Source organism: Brachyhypopomus gauderio, chromosome 1 (genome assembly GCF_052324685.1).
Source record: "Brachyhypopomus gauderio isolate BG-103 chromosome 1, BGAUD_0.2, whole genome shotgun sequence".
Taxonomy (NCBI): domain Eukaryota; kingdom Metazoa; phylum Chordata; class Actinopteri; order Gymnotiformes; family Hypopomidae; genus Brachyhypopomus; species Brachyhypopomus gauderio.
The window spans coordinates 29,024,412-29,036,911 of NC_135211.1; the positions used below are offsets into that span (position 1 = coordinate 29,024,412).

Consider the following 12,500-nt stretch of genomic DNA (forward strand, 5'->3'; position numbering starts at 1 on the left):
TGTGGCTGCACCCACCTGCTCTCTGCCTCCCAGTAAGAGCGACAGGAGGAGGAGAGCACACCGTCCATCACTGGTGACGCAACAGTGCCGTTTCCTCATCATCACGGCGAAGCAGGTCAGCGAGACGCTTCTGATGTCGATCCACTTCTCTCTGTGACATTTGGTGGATGGTGTGTGTGCGCAGTGTGTGTGTGTGTGTGTGTGTGTGTGTGTGAGGGAGACAGATGTGTCTGGTGACTGCAGCGAGAGATTGCTTATTCACTGTTGATTCAGGACGTTGGCGTGGGTCTGTTCCTTGGAGATACAGCGTGAAAGCAAGGCGGCAGTATGCTGTGACCCGCCAGCACACACAGGACAGCAAAAGGTCCGACACCTGGCCCATTTCTAGCTGACTTGCTGGCTGACCAGTTTTTGAGAGCATCCAATGTACCATAACACTATCTTCCAAAAATAATGATGATGATGGTGGAGATGAAAAGATGTGTGAAATGTCCCGTAGAGACACTGACCTGCAGAAGGAGAATGAATTGGGGAAAGCGTTGGATGGGCTTCACCATCAGGCCATACAGAGTGATACGATCAGCGCTCGATGACTGCTTCTTCTGCACACACACGCACACACACACACACACACACACACACACACACACATTTTAGCAACATCGCCGTCACCTTCTCTGCACACAGGGGCTGGATTTAACCAGTCCCGGGAGGGTAAGAGAGAGAGAGAGAGATGGAGAGGTGGGTGGAGGTTAGTGTTCCAGCACTGTGGCAGTGATTGGCAGTGATTAGCTGTGATTAGCAGAATGGAGGCATATCCACCAGTGCTCTGCTACGCTGGAGGAAGAGAATATATCAGACTAAGGGCAACGGGGCAATTCTATAATCCAGGAGCCTTTTTGCACACCAGACATAAACTGGATTAAATCTCCCTGTCAGTGTCCACAGAAGAACCCGGAATAATTCAAGTCTGTGTGCAGAAAGTCTCTGTCCAAAAACCCGTCCCCTCAGGAGTCACTCAGGGTATTCATTCTGTACCCATTATAACATCCAGTGAAGTTTAAAGCTTTTTATTTAGAATTTTAGATTACAGTCAGTAATGCATTAAATATGTTCAGTAATACTGTGACAAGCAAAATGTTACTTCAGACTTGCAGTGCAAGGCACTTGCAGAGCTATGGACACCAATATCTCCACCAGCAAGCCAACGTGAATTGTATTTTTGGGGTTAATGAGCAAGAGAAGGCAAATCGGACATGGTGTACTCACCTTGAGGAACTCTAGAAACCCTGGTCTGGATAAGCAGGCTCTCTTAATAAGGGCCATGGCACTGGTGAAGTTATTGACGTAGTCGCTGTAGATGTTTAGCACCATGGACTTGGAGAACTGTGAGAGAATCACAGTGAAATGTATCGAGTGAACCAGGAGTCCTACAGTGAACCACAGCTGAAATTTCTCACTGCTTATTAAACAGCGGCTTTGTCCCGGACACCAGTGCATGCAGCCAGTGACACAGCTGAGAGGAATAAGTTCCTTTCACCACACACTGAACATCCTCCACAGTCCATTACAGGACCCAGCATCCATTTAGTGTGCTGTGATGAACCGCCAACAGTGCAGTGCCACAAACAGGACTGCGGCTTTCTGGACGGAGATCTCTGATGTTGTTCCTGGAATCTGCTGGAGCCGTTCTCTCAGTTTGGTGCTCACAGCCCCTAGTGCTCCAACAGGAACCATCCATCACTAAACTATGGATGGTTCAAAACCTAACAGTAAACCCCACAATCAAACCCCAACACCAAAACCACTAGTACCTCAGGTGTTCCAACATCCACAAGCAGCGATTACTGTCACGACTAGACTGACAAGGTACAACAAGAATGCAATGCTACGGCAATGAGAAGCGTGTGTGTGCGTGTGTTCCTACGAAAGTGAATAAAATAGCCAATGTTTCTATGTATTAGCCAATCATGCTTAAAACCCTTTGATGCACTACATAGTCAAAAGTGACCTGACTGAGTTTTCATTTTCTATATCCTTACAGTGAATTAAATTAAATCATTCAGCATTCAAGGTATTGTTCAATTAACTGTTTTTGATCATCATACATCCTTAATTTATTTTTTGCTTTTACTTTTTGAATAAAAACCTTTTTGTATCACTGTGCCTCTAATGCACAACATGGGTCAAAAATGACCCGCATTCATTTTCTGTTACTTCATGTGTGGCTGAGTGTTTGTATTGTGTATCTTTTAAATTAATGAATCAATCATTAATCATTTTCTATTCCAAGTATGCAGTAAATATCTTGTTTTTGTTTAGCACAAATTTTTCCTTTCTTACTTTATGAAGAAACACAGACATGGTCAGACACGACCCACATACATTTACAATTTCACAGCTCACCACAGCTGCCATCACACAAGCATTGTTTTTGTTCTGACATTACTTTAGAAAATATTTGATGACTGTTGGGAAATTCTACACACTGTAACATTTGATTAGGTTTAGGTTTGCTTGAGAGTGAGTACATTACTTGTCAGAAAGTTACAAGTGACTGTTGAACCTCGAGGAGGCCTGTGGTTGTCTGGTACAACATCCATCCTCAATGCCTACACCAACTTCACCTGCACAACACCCTGGTGATATGGGTGGTGTGAATGCTGCATGGTGGCTATTCATCAAGGAGCCTGTCATGCCACATATGAGAGGCACATGGAGGGCAAAGCCAGTGTGCTTGAGCCGGTGGGAGGATGTGGATTACAAAAACAAAGCCCAGGCTCCACCCATCATCCCCAAGGATGAAAGAGGAAGAGGTGCGCTTGCTGCCATCTTCCCGAAGCCAGAAAGAGGAAGAGGTGCACTCTCTTCCAAAGATAGAAAGGCCAGCCGTCCCAGGGGGCATCTGGACTAGATGCCTGAACCACCTCAACTGGCTCCTCTCCACATGGAGAAGCAGCCGCTCTACACTGAGTCTTGCCCAGACGAACGAACCCCACATCACCAATCTGAGGGAGAGTCCGGCCACCCTGTGGGGCACGCTCATTTCAACTGCTTGTATTCGTGATCTCTTTATTTGTCTCACTGTATTCACGATCTCATACTAGCCAAAGCTTATGACCATAGGTTAGATGGAAAGGATCAGAAACTCCTCACCACAACGTTCCAGTACAGCGTCCGTGACACTGCAGAGGCTGCACCGACCCACCTGTCAACCACCCGTGTTCTGCTCACTCCCCTCACCTGAGCTCCCCCTCCCTCTTTTCCTCTTTTTACATGAACATCTCCTCCCTCTCTTCACCTGAGCTCCTCCTCCGTCTTTTCACCTGTTCCACGTCCCCATGTCTGTGTTTGTATTCAAGTCCTGTTTTCTGTTCAGTCTTTGTTGCATCATTAGTCCTGCTGTTGTTGTATGTCTGGAAGTTGTATTTGTCTTGTCATCATAGTCATGGTCATAATCTTAAGGTCTTGTAGTCATCATAGTCATAATCTTAAGGCCTTGTTGTCCTTTGCTGTTTTCCCTATTTGTCTTATTCTTCCATTTTCTGTTTTTGGATCTTGCCCTTTATTGGTTATATTGAAGATGCTTCATTTAAACTTCCTCTACCTATGGTGTCTGCATTTGGGTCGCCACTTATTATAGTATTATGTTACTTTATTTTATATCACACTTGTATATAAAGAGTCATTTTTGACCCATGTGTGTAAATTCAATGTATTAATATAAAAACTATTTTTGTTCATAAAGTATTAAAGTAAAAGTGAAAATAATCAACAGCAGTAATCAAAAACAAGATATTTAATGAATACTTGGAATATTCAATTATAAAATGAATAGATTTCAAAAGACGGAACACAGAATAATCCTGACAGCAGTAAATATCTCTGGAGATGAATGCAGGTCATTTTTGACCCATGTTGTGTGTTAGAGGGGGTGCGCATATGTTGTCCAAAAGATGTGCATAAGAAGATTTGAGTGGGAGCACTTCGTGGGCTATGGTTATGACTAACATTAGGGGTTAGTGAGCCTTACGCCTGGACCACACATTTCACAGAAGGTTAGCAAATAAAGATAAATCAAGTAAACAAAAAAAAAAAACCCCTCTCTGTTCTCAACGTCGCTCACCGAGGCCACGAAGAGGTCGCCGATCTTCTCACGAGCGTCCCACTCCGCCACGCGTGAGGCCAAGGCGATCTGGAACATGCAGTGGCAGTGCATGATCTCACGCACACGGAAGAAGATGGGCCTGATCTTCCTCGCGCTCAGGATACGAGGCTCTGCTTCCAGCAGGGGGCGCTGGTACTCCTGCACAAGGGAAAAGTTAGGGGAAAGTTAATTTCCTGCTGTGTTTCACCTTCAGAAGAGGTTAAGGAGGGTTTAGGAAGTTGCATGAATTTGAATAGGGACATGTGTCTCAATGCATTTTACATTTCATTCGTTAAAATATTTTACAGGTTTTAAATACCCCATTTGCATAAATGAATACATTCCTTGAAAACGGACTCTATTTGACCAAAGGAGATGTGCACATTCTAATCATTAAGATTCAGCATCATGCTGCTGTTCAAGATTGTTTTACTTTCAAATATAGAACTTCATTCATACACACATTCATACCCTCTCATAGAACCTTTCCATTACTGTGTGAGAAGCCATTGACAAAAGTCAAACAATTTTCTCATATGAAAAGTATTAATGAGAATCTTCCACAGCTCTGATTCCAGTTAGCCAAGCTGCTACTTTATTATGCGATATCAATGTTTAATGTGTCAAAGGGCTGTGCATCTCCGGCATGAAATCCAGTGATATTTAGATGTTTGATGCAATTGCAGCTGTGATGTAGGTGAGACCTCCACTCTCACAGAACAAATGCATGAGCGGGGTGACTCAGCAGAACAAACACACAAGGCCTAATCTTTAAAAGCAAAGACATGTTGTAGATAGATGGTGGAAACATCAGATTTTTTCAGGACTTCTCCCGTCTACCTTGTTTGCTGCTGCTAATGAATTATTGACAAACACAAACTTGCGAAGGTGGCCAGGAGAAACTTTCAGCTTTCAGAAGCACCTCTGATACCAAACTCAATTATCCCACAACCTGAAGCTCTTCTCGCCAGCCATCATTGGAACATCTACTCCATGGAGCATCACTGGCGTGTGTTCATTAGTCCAACAGCACACAATGTTAAAACGAAAAGCCAAATTGTAAAAGACTACAGACTGTACTTTGATTCGGCAACAAAGGGGAGGTATCATGTAGATCTAGACATACTAGATTATAGAGAGCACACATTTGTCATTGATCTCTGATTCTATTTAATGCAGCACCTCTGCCTTCAAAGAGAAATGATAAATGAAGCATTTCCTCACACCTCTGGCTAAGATCACAGATACGAGTTACTAGACTCAACTGTGAAACCTGCCAGGTGTACTGGGTTTCATTTAATAGGATAAAGCTCAACGTGAATGCAATTACATGTATATTATGGCTCTTTGTTTCATGATTTTGAAAGAGTGTGCAAAACACTTCTAACTATTCCAGAAATTACTATTTGACTACATTTGAAATAGTTACAATCATTGTTATTCCAGAGAATACAGTCCTGAGGGGTTACATTTGAAATAGTTAAAATAATATTTTTTCATTCTTCTAATAATTAATAAATAATCATTATAATACGTATTAGTCATTCTAGACATTAAGAAACAGAAACATAAGAAAACATAACAATGTTACACACTGATCACGGTGTTCTCCTTCATTCACTTTAACTAGTGGCCGTAGTGCTGAATCCACATACTATAAGTGAAAGTTAAAGGAAGTGTCTCCAGAAGCTGGTTTAGAAACACAGTCAATGAAGTTACCACCAGCTTCATGTAAGTGACTTTGTGACATTCCGTTCATCTTAACACACCCCAAAACAACCGAAAAACATGCACAACCTCATTTAGATGAACATTAACAGCATTTCACAGATGCTGTTATTCACAGGGACATTTGCTGTTATACATAAGGACTTGTGTGTTTTCCAGTAAGACAGTGTGTGTCCCCAGTGGGTGTCCCAGCACTTTACACTAAGTACCTGCTCTACTGGACGAGCTGTTCTTTTTGTTGCTAAAATATTGTGAATTGAGAAACAATTGTGATTGGTTTGCTTGTAATAATTAACACAGACGCCTAAAGTGAAATAAAATCATCAAACACTAGAACCCACATTAATGAGAAAGCACACAAGAACCATCAGAACAAGGCAAAAAGTGGCAGTGGACCGCAAGGTAAAGTCTGACGGCCCGGACTCACCTGAAGGATTCTTTTAAGAGACTCCAGATAGCTCCTTTCACTCTGCACAATGGAGGCCAGAATGTGACGCCGCACGATCTGACCAGAAGAGAGAAGCGATTACAGCAGACAGAGCAGGGGAAATTAGCGCCATTATCTGAAGTTGAAGGGGGCGGGGCTTAAGCTCATGTCTGTGTCGGCGTGTTCGTCTGCTTGGCTCAGATCTGGCTTCTGAGCTGGCTCGTGAAGATACTATATTTATACACTTTTCTCTACCTGTTCCTATTGTTTCTTCCAAACATTGAAACATGCACACACAAACTCAGAGAGACAGAGTCTCCCTCTAACACAAACACACACACCTGTTGACTGCTAAGTCCCTCTGGCGTTGGGCCCAGCTGAGCTGGTGGATGCTTGGTTTCTGATACAATCACGTCCAGATAACCTGCGTCATCTTCCGCATCCTCTACAAAAGCAGTGAGAGGAGAAGCGAAAGGAAGGTGGTGAGCCAACTTCTTGTGTCTTTTTTTTTTAGAGCAAAGCAAATCCAAATATTGCAATCTTAGTATAGCTCAGAAAGAACTCGGCTCGGTTTGAAAAACACCCTCAAACACTGCAGCGAATCTGAAGAATAACAGTGTGTTCCAAGCCAAGTCCAAACGCTGCTTCCCTGCGCACCGCCACGTCTGACAGACAGCCGCTTTCTCACCTCTGCACAAGCACAAAGGCCCCGAATATTCAAACAAGTTCGGGCGCGCGCTGCCGTTAATGACCGGAATTCTAATAGCGTCGGGGAGAATCAAAACATTTAACATTACATTCAGCCTCGCCAGCGCTATCAACACCTGAAATGAGAAGAAGTGACCTTTCTACCTCGGCTCGTTCGTAAGATGGCTCGCCCGCATTGTTGTACGAGGGTTCTATTGGGAATCTGGCAAGCTCCTGCAAAGGATGCTAATCTCTCGGTACCACGCCGTGGGGCTTCGCGAGCGCGCGCGCGCGGCACACCAATTTTCCCCTTCGTTTCTCAAACACATCAAGAGTCCGCGTGAACTTTTCCGCCTGTCCTCCGGCGGAAACGAAGCGGAGTGACATTCTCCGTCGATTCATCCTAAATCTTTGGCGTCATCGTCCCTAACTGCGGATGATGCCCACGATGTTGAGGGACGGAGCATACAAACGCTTCCCCATAAGGGGTCGTTTCTTTATAGCCCATTTAGACTCCACAGTGAGAGTCCTCCATCTCGTAAGACCTTGAGTTTTCCTTTAGATTACTGCACTGTTCTTCTGAAGCAGGTGAACAAAACCATAATGCATTCCACTACATATTTCCTATAGGTTCTTTAATTCCATTTTTCTCCAAGGATGACAAATAATGCTCATAATTTTTTTCTCTACCTGAGTGGGCCTTCTTCTGGAGAAAAGAGACCTTCCTCATGACAGCCAACTTAGTCTTTTCCAAGCCATCTTTGGTCCCGCTGCGTGCTGCTTTCATCAGCTGATGGACCTGTTTGGTGTGGAGGAGATACATCAGAGAGGGCCCAGCGGGAATCGCATGGTGCTCACAATGTCGGTCAATCCTGACAAGCCCATGAGAGCAAGGGTGTTGTTGCTGACAGATACAGTGGGGAAAATAAGTATTTAGTCAGTCACCAATCACCAATACTTATTTTCCACCATTATTTGCAAATAAATTCTTTAAAAGTCAGACAAAATGATTTTCTCAATTTTTATTTCAAATTTTGTCTCTCATAGTTGAGGTCTACCTATGATGTCAATTACCGGCCTCTCTCATCTTTTTAAGTGGGAGAACTTGCACAATTGGTGACTGACTAAATACTTATTTTCCCCACTGTATGTGTTATTCATCACACAGAGACGCCTGGATTGGTTGTGGTGGGCGTGGTCTGCATCTAACCCCACCCCTAGCAGAGTGACAGTCCCGGAGGCCTCAAAGAACCACCCGCCAACAGAGCCAGTGGACATGCAGCAGAGCAACGATCAAGGTCACTTGGCAGAGGCTTAGTGTCACCAGACAGAAACCATTTGCTTAATGTATATGCATGTCCTCAAATTACCCACAATTCATTTAGCAGAAGAGAGCAAGGAAAAGTAAAGATGGAGAAAAAGACCAGAGTGAATTGCAACTGGAAACCTCCAATTGGACACGTGCGGTGACAAAACATGACACAATTAAAACAGTGGCCCTCCAACATTCTCTAGAGAGAGAGAGAGAGAGAGAAATCAGCAGAGAATGACAGACATTGGGACCTGTACCAGTACACTTGAGTGTGGACCTCTGTCCCCGGCTGGGACACGTGTCTGTATTCCTGGTATCTGCCCCCAAGTCTCACGACCAACTGTCTCCTGGTCCCAGCACAACCATCCAGGCTACGACACACATCAGGGTGGAGCAGACGTCTCAGACGTCACAGCAGCAGCATGGAGACAACAGGTCCCCCACCCAGCAACACAGTGGGTGGGGCGAGGGAGAGGGGCAACAGAGTGTTCAGTGTGGGGGGTGGGTGGATAAAACCAGCATCAGCACCACTGGGAACAGGGCCTCAAAGCATAAGAGACCCAGTTTTAACTGGGAGCCCTGAGCTCAGTGTGGAATTAACTGGAGCTAGAGAGAATTACTCTGCTCTCTCTCTCCGATCAGAATCAAAGCAAATCGTCCACCGATTTGTAAACCACGTTCAGGCAGCACAGATGTGCCGTTGCTTTGCAAACGTCGATGCAAGCCGCTTTTTCAGAACAACCCCTAGAAAAAGCATTTGACAAAGAGCTCAGTGGCTCAGTGTGAGCTGAAGAGTCTGTTATGGGCACAAGGAAACTCATTATCTAAACATTTTATAAATCATATATTTCAAAAGTATATAGTCTGTCCCTACATTGTCATCACCCAGAAACACCTGCTCTGCTGTGTCACATGACTTTGAAATGAATGTCACCTGCAATCTGATTTAATTTCTTAAATGCAAGGTGAGGCTGAAAGCATGTTTTCATTCAGTCCTTTCAAACCGACAGATCACAGAAATGTCTGACATCACGTGGGAGAAATGCTTTTCCAAGAAAACTTTTTAATTCCCCGGTAAACACAGTGTAGTAATGAGGGAACTTGTTGACCAGACCAGTTCCAGATCACTCCGGTAGTGAACTAACACACCTAATGCTGGCTGGAGAAAAGCCCAGCAGGTCAGAGTTCTGCTCAGGTGAGACGAGGTTGCGAATGGTGATGGCCAATTGGTTTCTCTGGGACTTTTGCCTGGGCAGAGTGCCTTCCATAGCTGCCTGACCTTGGTAACAGATGATGACGCAGAATGAATTCAAAACTTCACTCGGTACTGAACGGAGACCTACGAGTGCGAGGCAGCCGCTATTTTAGAGGAAAATGTAAGCAGACACTGCCCCCCTGTGGTGACGAATGACATATAACCAGTGAGTCCCGAGAAAATAAACCGCTGTTACAGGGCGGTAACGTTTGAAAGGTGCTGCAGAGCGGAATGCAGTTTCATTCAGTTCATCTGCCTCTCAAATTATTGTTCCCGTTAAAAAAACTAAACTGGGTGCTCAGGCAGAAACAGGAACGCTGGAACTAAGAGGAAGAGGCCATGTTTGTTTAATGGCTGTGTTTGTTAAGCCTCTCAGCATTGAATAATCCAAGAACAGCCCTGTGGTTTCAAATATATTTGTAGTATAATTGTTTTCTATTTATTTGGACTAAAGACTATTTGTTGTGTTGGAACATTTTTTGATGAGAAAAGTCATGAATTTGCAGCAGCTGTTCTGGTCATTTTCACAGAGCTCGGTGACAGTTGGAAGAGGAATCGGGAGCAGACTGTTATGAAATGTTTTTAGAGAACACTTTCAGAAAGTAGTAGGGACATGACCTCAGCATAAATTACGCCCGGGGCTCTTTATTTAATCTCTATGACAGGCTGCATAATACTATAGTGCGGTAGCATGTTTTACAATATATTTACTTATATTTCTCAACAAAATCATAGTAGGAATTGTGTGTAGAGTATAGAGTGTACTGTAAATTACTGGACTCTGTATCACAAATTGTAAAGTACAGACTGAAATCATTGAGGCAATGTATAGTGCTGTTTGTTAATAAAATAGAAATATGTCTCACATTGCTTCAAACAGAATATCAGAGACATCAGCAATTACACACACATATGCAAGAATACACACGGGTACCTTCTGACACACATGTATACATATATACACACGGGTACCTTCTGACACACATGTATACATATATACACACGGGTACCTTCTGACACACATGTATACATATATACACACGGGTACCTTCTGACACACATGTATGCATAAATACACACACGGGTACCTTCTCACACACATGTATACATATATACACACACAGGTACCTTCTGACACACATGTATACATATATACACACGGGTACCTTCTGACACACATGTATGCATAAATACACACACACGTACCTTCTGACACACATGTATACATAAATACACACACGGGTACCTTCTCACACACATGTATGCATAAATACACACACACGTACCTTCTGACACACATGTATACATAAATACACACACGGGTACCTTCTCACACACATGTATGCATAAATACACGTAGGTAGGTACCTTCACACACATGCATGCATAAATACACACACGGGGACCTTCACACACATGCATGCATGCATAAACTCTGGTAGGTACCTTCACACACACACACACACATATATACACACATACTCATGCAAGCACACACTCACACAAGTATACACACCTTGCTGTGGGCGTGTACTTTCTCAGAGTCTGAATGTTCATCATAACTCTCAAACTCACTGGAGCTCCAGCCATTGGTAGGACCTGGTAACACCTGCTCACTCTGTACATCCTCATAGATCATGTCTCCTGTCTCGCACACACACACACACACACGACGGGCAGCTATCAGCAAGGTCCTGGAGACACAGGAACATTCAGAAACAAACTGTGTCACAAGTAGATACACACACGCGGTCTGTCAGCTGTGTGACTGACCTTCCACAGGAGAGCCGTCCTCACAGGGCACGTCGTCGTAGATCACGTCTGTCCTGACCCCCGCCGTCTCACGCTCACCTGGGGAAAGATCCGCAACCAGAGAAACACGTGTGTTACTCTGTGTGTTACACTACATGCGTTACAGCTGAGTAGCTGCCTGTATCACACCACGTGTGTAACACTGGGGAAAGATGACCAGAGAAACACGTGTGTTACTCTGTGTGTGTTACACTACATGCGTTACAGCGGAGTAGCTGCCTGTATCACACCACGTGTGTAACACTGGGGAAAGATGACCAGAGAAACACGTGTGTTACTCTGTGTGTGTTACACTACATGCGTTACAGCGGAGTAGCTGCCTGTATCACACCACGTGTGTAACACTGGGGAAAGATCCGCAACCAGAGAAACACGTGTGTTACTCTGTGTGTGTTACACTACATGCGTTACAGCGGAGTAGCTGCCTGTATCACACCACGTGTGTAACACTGGGGAAAGACCTGGTTCCAACTGAAGGGCAGCATTTTGAACTTCAACTCTGCAGAATGTTTTGTTGAAAGCTCTCAGAATAAGCACAGTACCTTTTGTGCGTTACTTTGTGCATTTTCACTCCAGTGTGTGTCAGGTGAGACTGGCCTGTTTCCACAGCTCCATGGATTTACCATTAGCTCCATTCACACTCTGTCTGCCCTGATCGGCTTGCCTTGGCCTATTGATTCCATTCCATGTGATTTGACTACAATTCCCTCCTGGCATCAGACCTCTGGGGGTCTGATGAATGGAGGAGAGGCTGCCCCAGCCCATCTGAAGCGGATTAGTCAGCAGGACGGAGCTTTAACCAGGACCCAGGAGAAAGCGCGAGGACCCAGTTATGGCACGGGGGCCGGTGGCGGCAGGACGACAGACCACCCCTGGGGGAGGAGGCTCTCCAGCCAGCAGGGGGAGCTGCAGGCAAAGCTGCACAGCTACGACTGGCTATGACTGCACACGATTAGTCTGCCTATCACAGTAATTATCAGCTCCAGCCCACGCCTTCGTCGCACATAACGCCCTGAATCGGAGGGCTGTGCTCGTATTTATGTACATAATTTGCTCCATGTTTATGTTAGTAATGCAGGAAATGATTTGTGAAGTTATTTTATTAATCCACATAAATCCCATAATTTGATGT

The 12,500-nt window shown here is 44.5% G+C and overlaps 1 protein-coding gene across 3 annotated transcripts in view; it reads right to left on the reverse strand.

Moving 5' to 3' along the window:
* Positions 1-12,500, reverse strand: part of arhgef10la (Rho guanine nucleotide exchange factor (GEF) 10-like a) — a 91,612-nt gene that overhangs the window by 64,081 nt on the left and 15,031 nt on the right. For 2 of the 3 annotated variants that reach the window (XM_077007707.1, XM_077007708.1), the window contains exons 5-13: positions 11,330-11,407; positions 11,073-11,200; positions 8,559-8,672; positions 7,680-7,788; positions 6,644-6,747; positions 6,303-6,380; positions 4,127-4,306; positions 1,270-1,386; positions 510-602 (exon numbers count right to left, since the gene is read on the reverse strand). In XM_077007707.1, coding sequence (XP_076863822.1) covers positions 510-602; positions 1,270-1,386; positions 4,127-4,306; positions 6,303-6,380; positions 6,644-6,747; positions 7,680-7,788; positions 8,559-8,672; positions 11,073-11,200; positions 11,330-11,407 — 1,001 coding nt within the window. The remainder of the gene's footprint in view (positions 1-509; positions 603-1,269; positions 1,387-4,126; positions 4,307-6,302; positions 6,381-6,643; positions 6,748-7,679; positions 7,789-8,558; positions 8,673-11,072; positions 11,201-11,329; positions 11,408-12,500) is intronic. The other variant, XM_077007709.1, reaches the window with a different exon arrangement.